General features: G+C 40.1%; 1 protein-coding gene across 7 annotated transcripts in view; it reads right to left on the bottom strand.

Annotated features, from left to right (window-relative positions):
• ccdc18 (coiled-coil domain containing 18) overlaps window positions 1-17859 on the bottom strand; it is a 124454-nt gene that overhangs the window by 54215 nt on the left and 52380 nt on the right. For all 7 annotated transcript variants that reach the window (XM_059983902.1, XM_059983905.1, XM_059983903.1 and 4 more), the window contains 3 exons: window positions 13057-13259; window positions 7246-7356; window positions 5711-5842 (listed from right to left, as the gene is read on the bottom strand). In XM_059983902.1, the coding sequence (XP_059839885.1) occupies window positions 5711-5842; window positions 7246-7356; window positions 13057-13259 (446 nt within the window). The remainder of the gene's footprint in view (window positions 1-5710; window positions 5843-7245; window positions 7357-13056; window positions 13260-17859) is intronic.

The following is a 17859-nucleotide window of genomic DNA, read 5'->3' as shown; positions in this document are numbered from 1 at the left end:
TCCTTCCTCATAAACTCCCTACTTGTGTGCCAACCACCCCACCCTCTGCCTCTTCAGTTTGGTTCCCACCCCCCTGCAAATGTAGTTAAAACCTCCCCAACAGCATTAGCAAACCTCCCTCCCAGGATAATGGTTCCCCTCCAGTTCCAAGTGCAACCCATCCCACTTGTACAGGTCACCTCTTCCCCAGGAAAGGTTCTAAATGATCAAAGAACTTGAAACCCTGCCCCATGCACCATCTCCTCAGCCACTCATTCATCTGTGCTATCTTCCTGTTCTGACCTTCCCTAGCTTGTGGCACTGGAATCGGAGATTACCACCTTGGAGGTCTTGCTCTCTAACTCCCTAAACTTACTGCACAGGATCTCTACCCCTCTCCTGCCCGTCATTGGTACCAACATGTACCACGACCTCTGGCTGCTCATTCTCCCCTTCAAGAATATTCTGCAACCGGAGAGACACACTAAACCCCAGCACCCAGGAGGCAACTCACCAGCCTGGTGTCACTTTTGCTGCTGCAGAATCTCATATCTGTCCCCCTAATTATCGAGTCCTCTATGACTATTGTTCCTCCTGACTTCATCCCACCCTTCTGAGGCTCAGAGACAACCACAGTGCTATTGGTCTGGCTGCTGCTGCCTTGCCCAGATAGGTCACCCCAACAGCAGTATCAAAAGGGGTATACCTGTTGCTGAAGGAAATGGCCGCAGGAGGTCCCTGCACTGACTTCCTTCTCACTTTACCTCTCTCGGTGTTCACCCATCTACTTCCTGAATTCTGCACTCTGGGTGTAACCACCTGCTCAAAAGTCGTATCTATCAATTGCACTGCCTACCGGATGATCCCAAGTTCATCCAACTCCAGCTCCAGATGGATGTCATGATGCTGAATGTCAGAGCTACTGTCCAGTAATCATTAAGGCACATTACATTGTTTTTCTTAGGTAGAGGGATGATAGTGGTCTTCTTAAAGCATGTGAGAACCTCAGATTGAGGGAGAAGTTAAATATGTCCGCAAATACCGCTGCCAGCTGATCTGCATGGGATCTAAAGTGACACTATCCTGGCCAGTTGCTATTTGCATGATTGTCATATTAACACAAGTTCAGCTGACTGCACCAGTGTTCTCTAGAGTTTAGAAGATTGAGAAGGATTTCTGTCAAACATACTGAATTCTTGAGAGTGTGACGGACCAAGGTGCAGGACTGATGCCTACTCTTGCTGGGGTATTCAAAATCAGAGATCATAACATCAAGAGCAAACACGAGGAAATCTGCAGATGCTGTAAATTCAAACAACGCACACAAAATGCTGGTGGAATACAGCAGGCCAGGCAGCATCTATAGGGAGAAGCGCTGTCGATGTTTCGGGCCGAGACCCTTCTTCAGGACTAACAGGACAAAGGACCAGCATTTTGTGTGTGTTGTCATAACATCGAGAATAGGCTGGTCACTCAGAGACAAATGTGAAATATAGTGAAGCTTTGGAATTCTCTATCTAAGAACACAGAGGATACACAGCTACTGAATAAGATCAGTCATAATCCTACTGAATGCAGAGGAAGCATAGTAACCTAAATTGAACACTGTTGTTTCAACATACTCAGTTATTTTGTTTAAGCTTCATGCCAAATGTTGCATATATACAGTCAAGTGCGAGATTCTAAAGCACACCACCTCCTTAATTTCAATTCTAATAGTCTTAAGACCATGAGCACATAAACTGTGTGGGAAAGCACAGAATGTTGTTTTTAGTAGATATGAGTGGGTCAAGGTCTGGCAGATGGAATACAACGTTGGTAAATGCGAGATCATCCACTTTGGAAGGGATAATAGGAGAGCAGATTATTATTTAAATGGTGAAAGATTGCAGCATGCTGTTGTGCAGAGGGATTTGGGAGTGCTTGTTCATGATTTGCAAAAGTTGGCTTGCAGGTACAACAGGTTATTAAGAAGGCAAAAAGAATGTTGGCCTTCATTGCTAGAGGGATTGAATTCAAGAGCAGTGAGGTCATGCTGCAACTATACAGGGTACTGGTGAGGCTGCACCTGGAGTACTGTGTGCAGTTCTGCAGCTCGGGTTGAGGATGTTGTTGAGTAGCTCGCTGAGCTGGCTTGTTAGCTTGCAGACATTTCATTACCCAGCTAGGCAATTTCAGTGCAACTTCGAATGAAATGTTGGTGATCTACATTGTGTGCGTCTGTATCTGTGTGTCATTTCTATTAGTTACTGATTTATGTAATCCGTGATTGGTCTGTTAAAATCCGATTAGTTTTATTGTTTGAGTCCATTCTCAGTTTTTAACGTGAGACGGGGAGGCCGTTGATAATTGGTGAACACTGCATTGAACAGAGGGGACGACATGAGGAAGCATTGAATACACATTTTCCAAGCACTGAATGGACTTGTCCAACTTGGGCTGTGACATCAGTCTCTCCCTCCCGAATTGCATCCTTCAATTTCCCCTTGCAGGCTGCCAACTGACTTATGGGAATGAATGAACTCTACCGGTGTAGTAGAAAATCGGAGGGAAATTTTCATTCTAAAGATGGTGCAAAGTGATGCTTTCCGAAGAGGAGAATTCTAGGTCTGGGCCTACAGACAATTCTGATGTTAATGATGAAGAAGTACAATCCTCTGAATCATTGTGCACGAGTGCAACAATGGACACAAAAAATTCCACCTTTACAATGAAAGCTACTCAGCAATGGGATTTACAGGAACTAGTGATCCAAACTGTTTATTCCATTGTGCCTAATCTGTGGCAAACAACTTACAAATAATGATGTCAATAAATTTTCTCCTGTAAATAGTATTAATTAAAATCAATTTATGACCTTTATTTAAACTAAAGCCACTAAGCCTACCTTTAGAAAAATTAAATCCCAATTTGGCTTAAGCCAGTTATTTAACATTTATAAAAGGGGAAAAAAAGAGTTTAATTTCAAGAAAGGCAAGCTAAGCTTAACTACCTGTTTTCTCTACTCAAAAAAAGCACTGAGTTATTTCTTGATTATTATATCTACAACTTACTGATCCGTGGAGCTGTAGATATAATAATTTTTATGCAGAGGTTCCTTGAGACCTCAAGATTATGTCAGGGATTTCTCCAGGGAGAAAAAAAAGGTTGAGAAAGGCTGAAATAGATCATAATCTCTTATGTGACCTACTGAGCATTTCCAGCATTTTCTGCTTTTGAAAAAGCTGTGTGTTCTTTGGGGTTGCTAAGAACAGTATATTGTATTTTTACTACAATCAATTGAAACATCTTGACTGCACACAGGTGATCTTTATTTAACTAGTTGTGTCTTCTAAAACCAATTGGCTCCACCACTGATCATTTGGTGTGTCATTCTAAAGGTGGGAAGTGGGTGAATACTTATGCAATCAATTATTTTGTGTATTATATTTGTCATTAATTTAGATCATTTTGTAGAGATCTGTTTTCACATTGACACAAAAGTTTTTCTGTTGATCAGTGTCAAAAAAGCCAAATTAAATCACTGTGCTTCAGTGTTATAAAACAATAAAACATGAAAACTTCCGGGGGGGGGGGGGGGGCGGGAGTGGTGACTACTTTTTATAGGCACTGTAGCAACAATATTTTCATACCCCTTCGAGTTCTATCAGGGCCACTATTCAAATACAATCAAATGAGGTATTTAATATTCTAACAAACTATATAATTGCCCAAATTTCCATGCTGTAATTGTTATATGGTTATAAATAGGACTGCAATAAATTTGTAGCCAATATGATGGACAATGCAAAAAAAATAGAATTCTCAGCAACAACATAAAGCTCCTGACAAGTTTCATAATGAACTGGCTTTTCCAATTAAAACCCGTAGCTCCACTGGAAATGTAAAACACGGCAGGCATTTGCGGCTCCCAAGCAAAAACAAATATCTCCAGGCAGCTGATATCTAACAGTACAGCAGGTACTGGAATGTTCTACATTGTCCCACTAATCAGGTTGGTAAATACGCCCACTAAAATAGCAGTCTCACTGATTTCAATGACAAAAATACATAATCAGCTAGATGGAAAAGCTTGTTTTTCTTTTTTTATTTAACTGAACTGCTTCAACTTCACTTAAATTGTTTTTGTTTCCTTGTGTCCTGCATTTTTGAAGTTCAAAAGCGTAATAGTACTCGACATTCTGATGAAGGGTCTTGGCCTGAAACATCGGCTCTTTACTCCTCTCCATGGATGCTGCCTGACCTGCTGAGTTTCTCCTTTATTGTGTGTGTGTGTTACTCTGGATTTCCACATCTGCAGAATCTCATGTTTATAACAGTATATCTAATTTTTTTAAATATTATTGAGATTTTATATCTTTGTGATAGTCAGCAAGCCTAGGACAGGGTTGATACAGCATTTTTAAGGTTGACACATTTTCTCTGAAAGGACCTGTGCCACATTGGGCATTCTTGATCAGGCAGGACCTAGCTCTCCAGCGGAAGACAGTACTCGGAAACCACACCAAGTATCAAAGGGTAAAGAAGGCAGGCAACTAATAGCTCACTAATCAGCAGAAAATCCAAGTCAAAACATATTGACAAGTCATAACTTCTGAATCAGGCTATGAATTTCTTTTGCTTTCAAACAGAAATTTTCATTTTTACACTTTTTTGTCAACACCTTCAGAAGCATCAAAGCATTATAGAAAAAATGAATAACCAACAATTAACATTGATTTTTTTTTAATTGTGTCACATTATATGAGCAACTCTGAATTAATATATCAGTGGATTTATTTTGCAAATCATAATTCTTGTTTAATGAAACTATTCTGGAAATAGAAGGAAATAAAGGTGTATCAGATGATGAGAGGCATTGATTGTGTGGATAGTCAGAGGCATTTTTCCCAGGGCTGAAATGGCTAGCACGAGAGGGCACAGTTTTAAAATTGCTTGGAAGTAAGTATAGAGGAGATGTCAGGGGTAAGTTGTTTTTTTATGCAGAGAGTGGTGAGTGTGTGGAATGGGCTGCCAGCGATGGTGGTGCAGGCAGATACGATAGGGTATTTTAAGAGACTCCTGGACAGGTACATGGAGCTCAGAAAGATAGAGGGTTATGGTGCCCTAGATAATTTCTAAGGTAAGGACACGTTCGGCACAGCTTTGTGGGCCAAAACAATGCTGTAGGTTTTCTATCTTTCTATTGATAAAATGATGGTGACATATACAATAGCTGACTCAATCTACCAGAAATTAAAAAAAAAACATTTACTAATAGCAAAAGGAGCTTACTACCTCAAATGTAAAATTATGAACATGCTCTTCAAACTAAACATACTTATGTATTTTCTTGTTTAAGTATTTAATCAGTTATATAGACCAAATCCAGCCCACTGAGGGTGCTCCACAAATATAGAGGAGTAACTAGTCAGGGGAAAATAATATACATATAGATTGCAAATGATTATCAGCCACATGAGCTCAGAAATAAAAATAATCATGGCCTGTGGCAAGCTTTTTGCGATGTCCATTATCTTGGCCCCAACTTATACCATATAACTCTCAATGAATGGTTTAAGATCAACATTTCCTTCCTGTTTATAGCTCATCATTACCCCAAAAATACAAACATTTGTTAACTTTAAAACTTCTACTTTCAAGACCAGCTTGCTTCTAAAATTCCAAAAGCTCCCAATAATATTCAACAGTACACACTGAAAAGAAAAGCATCAGTTAAGAGAAAACTTACTAATTCAATCTGCTTTTCCAGTTCATGACACTGCTCAGACTGTATTTTCCTGGTCTGTTCTCTAGCAGCAATATTTTCTTCTTGTTGCTTTTCAATTAATTTCTCCAATTTGGCAATTTCATTATTTTTTTCCTATTATTTAAGGGAAGCAGAAAAAGATCATGCTATTGTAAAAAAATCTCCCATCAGTTCCTTAGCATGCGCATTTCTTCACAAAGAAAATATTCTTTGAGCTTTTTATATATTTCTAATGGGAAAAGGAGGAAGGAAAATTCCTGTGAACAGTTTGTAACCTGAATAATTTACATGTCAAAAATGCTGCCAGAAACCAAGCTCCCAGGCAGCAGAAGATGTCTGCAGTCCTGCATCGGCTGGCAAATCCATTCTGACAGTTTCCAAAACATTTGGTTTGTATGTACAGGCTGCAGATAAGTTGGGTGTTTGAATATACGTTTAGCTGAGAATGACATTTTTATTGTCATTTATAGTCAACATTTAAATGAAAATGTTATTCTCAGTTAGCAGGGAATTCGATAATTTGGTCCCCAGAATATTAAAATAAAGTCATGACATCTTATGCAATACTTAATTATTAATCTCAAATTAGTTGAAAGTCAAAGATAATATAGAGCTACAATGGCGCTAGAGAGCAGTTGCTTCAAGCTATTCTGTGGAAACAGTCTAATTTATAATTTTAATGTCTTTTTTCTCCCCCTTTTCAAGGTGGATGGATTCTGTCAATGCCCTTGACCTGCAGCTGCACTTAAACTGTGGTTCTTTACAGCAATGGTCCCTGCCGCTCCTGGGGCTCACTGACTAGCTGTTTTTCAATATCCCAAGGGTGATGACGAGAAGACGAGCTTGCTTTCGTGACTTTGTTTTCCAGGCTTTGCGGCCTTAGGGCAAGCCAACTTAATGCTGGTGCCATCGACTGGAGTGTGGTGAGAGAAAAAGGAATATTGGGAACAGCATATCAGCTGTTATAAGTCTCTGTATTCAGCAAATCGCTCTCTCTCTCGGTAGGGGAGAGTTTGCTACCGATTCTCGAGTCGGAGAACTTGTAAAAAAGACGCAGCAGACTTCAACACCACACGTCAACTTTTTGGTTTTGCTGGTCTCTCTCACTGTGTGGCACCTCTCTGCCCCTTTTTTAGGGAGACAAAGAGACAGAGTGCCAGGGGTATGTCAAATTGGTTAGGTAAACAGTGTTTCTTTGTACTGCAGATCGTGGTCTTTCTTGGGGGCTTTGGTGTTGCTTGTTTGCTAGGTGGTGGGTGCTCATGCTTTTTCAAAAAATAAATGGGGAGGGAAGGGGAGGTTGATGCTTTGCTGCTGCTTGTGCTTGGGGGGAGAAGGGGGCTTTGGGGTTCTAACTTTTTACTATCATTCAATCTTTGGGGTACTCTTCTGTTTTCGTGGATGTCAGCGGAAAACAAGAATTTCAGGTTGTATATGTATACATTCTCTGATATTAAATGGAACTATTTAACTATTAATGTTGTTCAATTTTATTTTAATTATAATCCCAATGTTACCGCAAATGCTTGTTCATATTCAACAATTTTCACGGCTTTGGCCGAGTAAGCTATAGTTTTCTCCTCCAGTTGTTTCTCCACTGTAGAAAGCTGTGACTTTGTTTTTCTTAGCTGTCAAACAGAATATGTGCATGGGTAGTCATTATTAAGTGCAAAATATTTAGCGAACAGATTCATTTAATTTACAATGTATTGTTCAACTGTTTCTCCCCCCCCCTTAAAGATTAAAGAAAGGTGAAGATTATCTTTATTTCTCACATGTACACTGAAACATACAGTGAAATGTGTTGTTTGCGTTAACAGCAAATACAGTCTGAGGATGTGCTGGGGACAGCTGACATGTCACCATGCTTCCAGTGCCAAAATAGTATACTCACAAGTTACTAACCCTAATTATGTGGAATGTGGAAGGAAACCACAGCACCTGGATGAAACTCACATGGTCATGGAGAGAACAGACAACTCCCTGCAAACAGCGGCAGGAATTAACCACCATCTCACGGTTATACAGTGTTACACTAAACGCTATGCTACTGTGCCACCTGTGTTAGAAACAGGACAGTCCTGTCTAACTTCCAAACCAACGTAATATTTTTGGCAAACACTAAACTTTACACACTGCTGCATGTAACATTCTGAACATTATTTAAAATGGTCAGAATATTGTAAGTTTCTGACCATTTAAAATAAGATTGAGAATATTCTAACTTACCAAATTTTCAATCTGAGTAAATTCAGTGTGTAAATACCTTAACCTGGGAGCACCAAGTTAAACAACAATACTTCTAATTCTATTGTGATGAGCTGAAATTGTTCACGTTTTAATGCAAGGAGTATTATCAACAAAGCAGATGAGCTTAGAATGTGGATCAGTACTTGGAGCTATGATGTTGTGGCCATTACAGAGACTTGGATGGCTCAGGGGCAGGAATGGTTACTTCAAGTAACAGGCTTCAGATGTTTCAGAAAGTACATGCAGGGAGGCAAAAGAAGTGGGGGTGTGGCATTGTTTAGAGATAGTGTCACGGCTGCAGAAAAGGAGGAAGTCATGGAGGGATTGTGGGTGTAAGTTAGGAACAGGAAAGGGTCAATAACTGTACTGGTTGTTTTTTTTTATATATAGACCACCCAATAGTAACAGGGACATTGAGGAGCAGATAGGGAGACAGATTCTGGAAAGGCGTAATAATAACAGGGTTGCTGTGGTGGGAGATTTTAATTTCCCAAATTTTGATTAGCATGTCCCTAGAGCGAGGGGTTTAGATGAGGTGGAGTTTGTTAGGTGTGTTCAAGAAGGTTTCTTGACCCTAAACGTAGATATGCCTACAAGAGGAGAGACTGCACTTGATCTGGTATTGGGAAATGAACCTTGTCAAGGTGTCAGATCTCTCAGTGGGAGAGCATTTTGGAGATAGTGATCACAATTCTATCTCCTTTACCATAGCTTTAGAGAGGGAGAGGAACAGACAAGTTAGGAAAGCATTTAATTGGAGTAAGGGGAAATATGAGGCTATCGGGTGAAACTTGGAAGCATAAATTGGAAACAAATTTTCTCAGGGAAACATTTGGAAGAAATGTGGCAAACGTTCAGGGGATATTTACATGGAGTTCTGCATAGGTACATTCCAATGAGACAGAGAAAGGATGGTAGGGTAAAGGAACTGTGGTGTACAAAAACTGTTGTGAATCTAGCCAAGAAGAAGAACTTACAAAAGGTGGAACACAGCAGGCCAGGTAGCATCTATAAGGAGAAGCACTGCCCTGACGAAGGGTCTCGGCCCGAAACGTCGACAGTACTTCTCCTTATAGATGCTGCCTGGCCGGCTGTGTTCCACCAGCATTTTGTGTGTGTTGTTTGAATTTCCAGCATCTGCAGATTTCCTCATGTTTGCACTTACAAAAGGTTCAAGATAGAGATTTAGAAGATTATAAGGCTAGCAGGAAGGAGCTTAAGAATGAAAGTAGGAGAGCCAGAAAGGGTAATGAGAAGGCCTTAATGGACAGGATTAAGGAAAACCCCAAGGCATTCTATAACTATGTGAAGAGCAAGAGGATAAGACATGTGAGAACAAGACCAATCAAGAGTGACAGTAGAAAAGTGTGTATAGAACCGGAGGAGATTGCAGAGGTACTTAATGAATACTTTGCTTCAGTATTCACCACAGAAAAGGATCTTGGTGATTGTAGGGATGACTTACAGCGGACTGAAAAGCTTGAGCATGTAGATATTACGGAAGGGGATGTGCTGGAGCTTTTGGAAAGCATCAATTCAGGTAAGTCACCAGGACCGGACAAGATGTACCCCAGGCTACTGTAGGAGGCAAGGGAGGAGATTGCTGAGCCTCTGGCGATGATCTTTGCATCATCAATGGGGAGGGGAGAGGTTTCCAGAGGATTGGAGGGTTGCAGATGTTGTTTCTTTATTCAAGAAAGGGAGTAGAGATAGGCCAGGAAATTATAGACCAGTGAGTATTACTTCAGTGGTTCATAAGTTGATAAAAATAGTCAGCATGGCTTTGTCAAAGACAGGTCAAGCTCTACGAGCCTGACTGAACTTTTGAGGATGTGATTAAACACATCGATGAAGGTGGAGCCATAGATGTAGTGTATATGGATTTCAGCAAGGCATTTGATAAGGTATCCCATGCAAGGCTTATTGAGAAAGTAAAGACATGGGATCCAAAGGGATATTGCTTTGTGGATCCAGAACAGGCTTGCCCACAGAAGGGAAGGAGTGATTGTAGTCAAGATATATTCTGCATGGAGGTTGGTGACCAGTGATGTGCCTCAGGGATCTGTTCTGGGACCCGTTCTCTTTGTGATTTTGATAAATGACCTGGATGAGGAAGTGGAGGGATGGGTTTGTAAATTTGCTGATGTCACAAAGGATGGGGGTGTTGTGGATAGTGTGGAGGGCTGTCAGAGGTTACAGTAGGACATTGATTGGATGCAAAACTGGGCTGAGAAGTGGCAGATGGAGTTCAACTCAGGTAAGTGTGAGGCGGTTCATTTTGGTAGGTCAAATACAATGGCAGAATGTAGTATTAATGGTAAGACTCTTGGCAATGTGTATGATCAGAGGGAACGGGGTCTGAATCCATAGGACACTCAAAGCTGCTGTGCAGGTTGACTCTGTGGTTAAGAAGGCAGACAGTGCATTGACCTTCATCAATCATGGGACTGAGTTTAGGAGCAGAGAGGTAATGTTGTTGCTATGTAGAACCCTGGTCAAACCCCACCTGGAGTACTGTGCTCAGTTCCGGTTGCCTCACTACAGGAAGCGCGTGGAAACCATAGAAAGGGTGCAGAGGAGATTTACAAGAATGTTACCTGGATGGGGAGCATGCCTTATGAGAATAGGTTGAGTGAACTCTGTCTTTTCTCCTTGGAGTGACAGAGGATGAGAGGTGACCTGATGTATAAGATGATGAGAGTCATTGATCGTGTGGATAGTCAGAGGCTTTTTCCCAGGGCTGAAATGGCTAGCACAAGAGGGCACAGTTTTAAGTTGCTTGGAAGTAGATACAGAGGAGATGTCAGAAGTTAGTTGTTTTTGTTTTTGTTTTTTTTTTGCTTTTTTTTTTATAAACGCAGAGAGTGGTGAGTGCGTGGAATGGGCTACTGGTGATGGTGGTGGAGGCGGATATGATAGGATCTTTTAAGAGACTCCTGGATAGGTACATAGATCATAGAGAAATAGAGGGCTATGGGTAACCCTAGGTAATTTCTAAGGAAGGACATGTTTGGCACAGCTTTGTGGGCTGAAGAGCCTGTATTGTTCTGTAGGTTTTCTATGTTTCTAAGTATCTGTTTGAAGAGATTTTATAAGTAGAGGGTCAAACAGCACAGAAGTGAGCCCACTGTCTCCAAATGGTTAATACTGACCTTCAGACAGCACATTATTGCCACCCTAATTGCATATTTCATCCCATGTTCCCATCTATTTTCCCCATATACTATATACTAATGGCAAATTACTATGGGCAATTAACCTACTAACCCATATGTTTTTGCAACACCCAGAGTAAATCCACATGATCACAGGAGGAAAGTGCAAACTCCAAATAGGAAATACGAAGGGTCAGGATTAAACCCTGACCCTTGCTGTTGTTGTGAAACAGCAATTTGATTAGCTGCAGCTCTCACAACCAACTTCACTCTGGAGACTAAAAACTAGCCAGTTTGTTCCCTGATCAAAACAGACAATAGACAATAGGTGCAGAAATAGGTTCCAATGATAAAAAAAAAATCTTTTTATCAATTTAAATTTCCATTTCCATACTAAGGGAATGGGTAGACATTAACATAAGTTAATCAGTGATGCAAAGATAGGTGGCAGTACAAGTAGAGGGAGCCTAAAGATAAAATTATATAGTCAGTTTAAGCAAATAGTTTCAATTTAAGAATTTTCAATTTTGACCCAAAACAAACAGAAAATAAAAATAATGACAAGATAGTAATAATGGATAACAAGATCCATGAAACTAGAATCATTGAAAGCGGACAGAAATAGTAAACAAACAAATGCTGGCTTCTTTACCTACATACTTCAGGAATAAACTATGCCTAAAATACCGTTCTGGCCACTCCACCTTGAAATTTGTTAACCATTGGACAGCATGATAGCATGGCTGTTAAGACTGATTTATACTTGTGAGTCACATCGACGCCGTAGGTACCGCGTACCCTACGCCGTAGGGTGACGTGCACCTCTCCAGAAAAGTAACTCAAGCATCGCGGCGACACAGACCGCAACAACTGTGATTGGTCTGCTTGGTAGCATCACGTTTCCTCCTACGCATTTTCAGTTGCTTCTTCTCCGTCATGTCTGTACACTGATGCAAAATAGATTAGCCAAATTGTCAAATCGACCTACCGACCTACCGACATGTGAAAATATTTGAAATGCATTTCCTCATCCACGTCTCTCACAAAGAAACTCAACACTGTGGCAAAGAAACCCCACTGCCAACTTGCATTTTGGCGCACATCAACACATGCTCGCTATGGCATAGAGCTACACATTCCAAAGATGTACATATGGGTTCGGGTTAGTTAAGTTGTGGGCATGCTATATTGGCACCAGATGCATACAGCATTTGCAGACAATGTTGGTCTTTGATGACCAGTTTCTAACCAGTTGAAATAACTTGTTTTCTCTCTTTCTCTCTCCCCACCTTCATTCCCCTAAGTATAATAAATGACTTAAACCATATAACATTCCTAAGAAAATAATGTTCGTTTGTATAATCTATCTTATGGCAAATATACACTGCACTACGTCCAAGGGAATTAATATGAAATGGTGCCCAGAACCAATCCTGCAAGTTGTAAAGTATTAATTTACTAGAGGTTAAATTATGAGATTAAACATTTGTAGTTAGATTCCCTGGAATTTCAAGATTAAACAACTATTTGATAAGCTTTCAAGATAAATAAGGGAGAATTGAATAGGAGTAACAAAGAACAATTATCTGCAGTGGTTGAGATCAACCCCGAGGGCATAATTCAGAGGAAGTTTGGAAACAACTCTTAAAACAATGATCCTTTCATAAATAATAATTGATATGGGTTCAATTGTTAGCATTAAATCTAAAACTGATAGATTTTTATAACCATATGGATTATGGGAAATGGGGAAAGGGATGTTTGCAGAGGATTAGGTGATAGATCAATCACAATTGCTCCAAAAGGTGAAACAGGCTTGAGCAGTTAAAATGGTCTGCTCCTGTTCTTGGTCATATTGATGTAAAGCATCAAAAGTGGAATTGTGGATTTAAATGCCATTATCTTGATGTGCAAGTTACGCACCTCCTGTTCTATCTTCTCCATGCCATTTTCTTTTTCCAAGAGTTGCTCTTCCAAGTCCTGACAGTTGATTATCTGCTCAGTAATCTGAGTCTCCAATGTTGATATTCTAGATTCTGCTTCTAATAATTCTGTCTGCAGTTCTTCAAATTCCTTTTGTTTACATTGTTCTTCTTCTAAATGCTGTTCCAGGGTCTTTATCTCAGCTGACAAGATAAAAGAAATTGCTCTTTTTTTTTGTAAAATAACAATTCTATTGAAGTAAGATGGCCAGCTTGCCAAAAGCCTGCTTCACCACCCTGTTTACCTGTAGCACCACTTGCAGGGAACCATGTATGTGTGGTCCTTGTACTTGTCAGCCTATAGATACTAACCATATCCATAAAACACCTTTTTTTTTGTTATGCATTGGCTCTGACACAAAACATTCTGCAAAACTATGGCAAATAATCAGTCCAAAATAGCAGACTTCTTACTCTGAAGCTATTCTACCTAGTATAGATTCTGTAGCCAGCGGAAATAATCTCTCAGCATATGCTATACCCTTCAATCCTTCCCAGAATTTTGTACATTTCAAATAAATTACCATTGTAGACCTACTTCACTCAACTTCTTCTTTATCCTGGTAATCAACTTAGTGATGATACACCGCACCATATTAAAGCTATGAGCATTCTTTAACATTTCAGTCTGTATTCCAGGTGTGACCTCTGCATCTGCAACAAGACTTCTTTCAACACTTCAATTCACCTCCATTAAAAGTCAAGATCCCATTTCCCCTTCCAATGGCTGCCGTATTGCATGCTGGTATGCTTCATAAACTAGTAGTATCTATCTGCTTCATAAACTAGTAGAATCTATCTGCACTTCAACTTTTGCTAAATTGTCATAAAGTTTTAAAAACTTGTAGAGAGTAATGTGATGCTATTACAGCTCGGGGGTCAGAGTTCCGAGTTCAATCCTGGTGTCCTCTGTAAGGAATCCTCACTGGAATGTTCTGGTTTCTTCACACAATTCAAAGATATAAACATAGAAAACCAACAGCACAGTCCAGCCCCTTTGGCCCACAATGCTCTGCTGAACAGGTACTTATTTTTGAAATTACCTAGGGTTACCCATAGCCCTCTTATTCTCCTAAGCTCCATGTACCTATCCAGGAGTCTTTTAAAAGACCCTATTGAATCGGTCTTCACCACCGTCACTGGCAGCCCATTCCACACAATCACCACCCTCTGTTTAAAAAACTTACCCAACATCGCCTCTGTACTTACTTCCAAGCACCTTAAAACTGTGCCCTCTCACGTTAGCCATTTCAGCCCTGGGAAAATTCCTCTATCTACACGATCAATGCCTATCATCATTTTATACACCTCTATCAGGTCACCTCTTAGCCTCCGATGCTCCAAGGAGAAAAGGCAGAGTTCCCTCAACCTATTCTCATTAAGGCATGCTCCCCAATCCAGGCTACATCCTTGTAAGTCTTCTCTGCACCCTTTCTATAGTTTCTGTAGTGAGGTGACCAGTACAGAGCAAGTGGGGTCTGACTAGGGTCCTATATAGCTGTAACATTACCTTTAGGCTCTTGAACTCAATCTCACAATACTGACTCACCAGCAGTTGGACCTTCCAGACATGGGTGTATTTTTACTACAACCAATTGAAACATCTTGACGGCAGACAGGCCTCTAAAAACAGATCTCAATTTAACTAATTATGTGAGTTCTAAAACCAATTGGTTGCACCAGTAATGATTTGGTGCATCACATCATAGAAGAGTGAATACTTATGCTATGAATAATTTTATGTTTTATATTTTTAATTAATTTAGATCACTTTGTAGAGATCTGTTTTCACATTGACATGAAAGAGTCTTTTTTCTGTTGATCAGTGTCAAAAAAAGCCAAATTAAATCCACTGTGATTCAATGTTGTGAAACAATAAAACCAAATCATGGGAAAATTTACAATTGGACTTCTGGAGGAAACCGGAGCACCTGGAGAAAACACATGTATTCCACAGGGAGAAAGTCCAACCTCCCTACAGAGGACGCTGGGATTGAGCTGCAAAATCTAACACCCCTAGCTGTAATGGAGTTGTGCTGACTATGCTACCGTGACACTCAATCTTCTACAATCACTAACCCTAAAAGTGAATTCCACATACCCTTTACTCAATTAAAACTTCCTACACTTAATCTTGTAATTATGGCCAGACATTCCTGACTGCTAAAATGCTAGCAATAATCTGCTTCACACCACCTTCCCTCATCATTTAATTATTTCAAGCTAACAACAGTGCAAAAGTAGTTCCATAATTTGTAGTTACACTAAAAAAAGCCTAATTTTTCCAAATTATCTCTACTTTATTTCCACATATCAGCTAACTTGTGAATCTGCATATCCCTGTAACACCTCAATTTCCATCTGAGTGCAGTAATAAAACTACAGTGGGAGATTTTTCTCACAACACTGATTAAAATCATGGAATCAACTTCAATTCCTATCTATCTACGCTCAATGAACCTCAATGAACTTTGTTGAGTACAATTTCAACAAAGCAAAGCCGCCTTGCAATCTATACAGCAAGTGAATAAAAACATAACTGACACAAGTTACCAGTTTCAAAAGCACTATATAATACGGTTAATGCATTCATTGTAGATTAATATTAATGTGGTAACTAGTGGTGTCTCAGAGCATGAAAACCTTCTGATCATTTCTCTTACGTCCATGTCTCTTACATCAAAGGGACAAAGAAAATGTTCCCAGTCAGATGGGAACTAACACGCGCTGCCACAAAGTGGAAGGAAAGTGATCAGTTATAAAAATGCACAGCATTCTAAATTTACTGGTTAATGGGTTGATTGGTCATTGTAAACTGTCCCATGATTAGGCAAGGGTTAAATCGGGGACTGCTGGGCGGCACAACTCAAAGGTCTGGTCGGACCTATTCTGTGCTGTACCTCTAAATACATAAACAAACAGGCTGTTAATGCTGGTGTATGGAGGGGTCCTGATCTTCTGGCTCTTGAAATACAGAAAGTAATAGCATTTTGACAAAGGCAAACAGTATATTAATTATCTCAGACAGCTTCCCGAGGAAAATGGGCAGTTGATGTTTTTTCATGTAGACTGACTTCCCTCAACTGATGGTTCCTGGCCTGCTGAGTTCCTCCAGCAGTTTGCTTTGTTTTGCTCCAAATTCCAGCATCTGCAGTCTCTCGAGTCTCAAAATTGATCTACACTAAATGAAATTGAGGCAAATACAAAGTGATCTTATTGAGACATACCAGATTCTGGGAGATTTGAACTTAGCTATCAGAATCATATTTAATATCACCTTCATGTATCATGCAATTTGTTAAATTTATGGCAGCAGTACAATGCAATACATAATATAAAGAAAAATCTGAGTTACATTAAGTATGTATATGTCTATTAAATAATTAAATTCAAACAAGTAGTGCAAGGTAACAGAAAAAAATGTAGTGAGGTTGTGTTCATGGGTTCTATGTCCATTTAGAAATCAGACAGCAGAGGGAATAGAAGCTATTCTTGAATCACTAAGTATGTGCCTTTAGGTTTCTGTACTCTTCTCCTACTTCAGCAGTGTGAAGAGGGCATGTCCTGGGTGCTGGAGATCCTTAATGATGGACACCTCCTTCATAAGGCACTGCTCCTTGAAGCTGTCTTGTATATTATGGAGGCTGGAACCCATGATAGAGCTGGCTAATTTTACAAGTTTTTGCAACTTATTTTGATTTTGTGCAGTAGCCTCTCCCACCCCCCCCCCCCCCCCACTCATACCAGACGGTGACGCAACAAGTCAGAATACTCTCCACGGTACATTTGTAGAAGTTTGAGTGTTTTAGTTGACAAACCAAATCTCCTTAAACTCCCAATGAAATATAGCTGTTGTCTTGCCTTCTTTATAGCTGCATCTATAAGTTGCATCCAGGTTAGGTCCTCAGAGATACAGACACCCAGAAACTTGAAATTGCTCACACTCTCCACATCTGATCTTCTACAAGGATTGGCTTATATTTCCTTATAGACTTCAGAAATGCTAAGACAATCAGCTCTTTGGGCTTGCTTACTCTGAGTGCAAGGTCGTTGCTCTGACACCACTCAACTAACTGGTATATTTCACTCTTGTACGCCCTTTTGTCATCATCTGAAATTCTGCCAACAATTGTTGTATCATCCGCAAATTTATTGATGCTGTTTGAGCTATGCCTAGCCACACAGTTATGGGTATAGAGAGTAGAGTAGTAGGCTAAGCACACATCCCTGTGGAACACCAGTGTTAATTGTCAGTGATGTGATATGGATGCTATGGAGACAGTGCAGAGATTTACAAGGATGTTGCCTGGGTTGGGGGACATGCCTTATGAGGATAGATCGAGTGAACTTGCTCTTTTCTCCTTGGAGTGATGGAGGATAAGAGGTAACCCGATAGAGGTGTACAAGATGAAGAGAGGCATTAATCATGTGGATAGTTTGTATTTTTCTCAGGGATGAATGGCTAACACAGGGGGTATACTTTTAAGGTGCTTGGAAGTACGAGGGGTGATTGATAAGTTCGTGACCTATGGTAGGAGTCCATTTTAGAAAACCTAGCACATTTATTTTTCAACATAGTCCCCTCTTACATTTACACACTTAGTCCAGCGGTCGTGGAGCATGCGGATCTTGGACCTCCAGAAATTGATAAGTTTGTGGCCCAAGATAGAAGGAGATGAGTTATACAGCTCTCTTTACATGCACATGCAGTTCAACTCCGAGTGATTATGCAGAAAGTTTGAAG

Source organism: Hypanus sabinus, chromosome 11, assembly GCF_030144855.1.
Source record: "Hypanus sabinus isolate sHypSab1 chromosome 11, sHypSab1.hap1, whole genome shotgun sequence".
NCBI classification, from domain to species: domain Eukaryota; kingdom Metazoa; phylum Chordata; class Chondrichthyes; order Myliobatiformes; family Dasyatidae; genus Hypanus; species Hypanus sabinus.
This window is presented reverse-complemented; position numbering and strand designations above follow the sequence as displayed.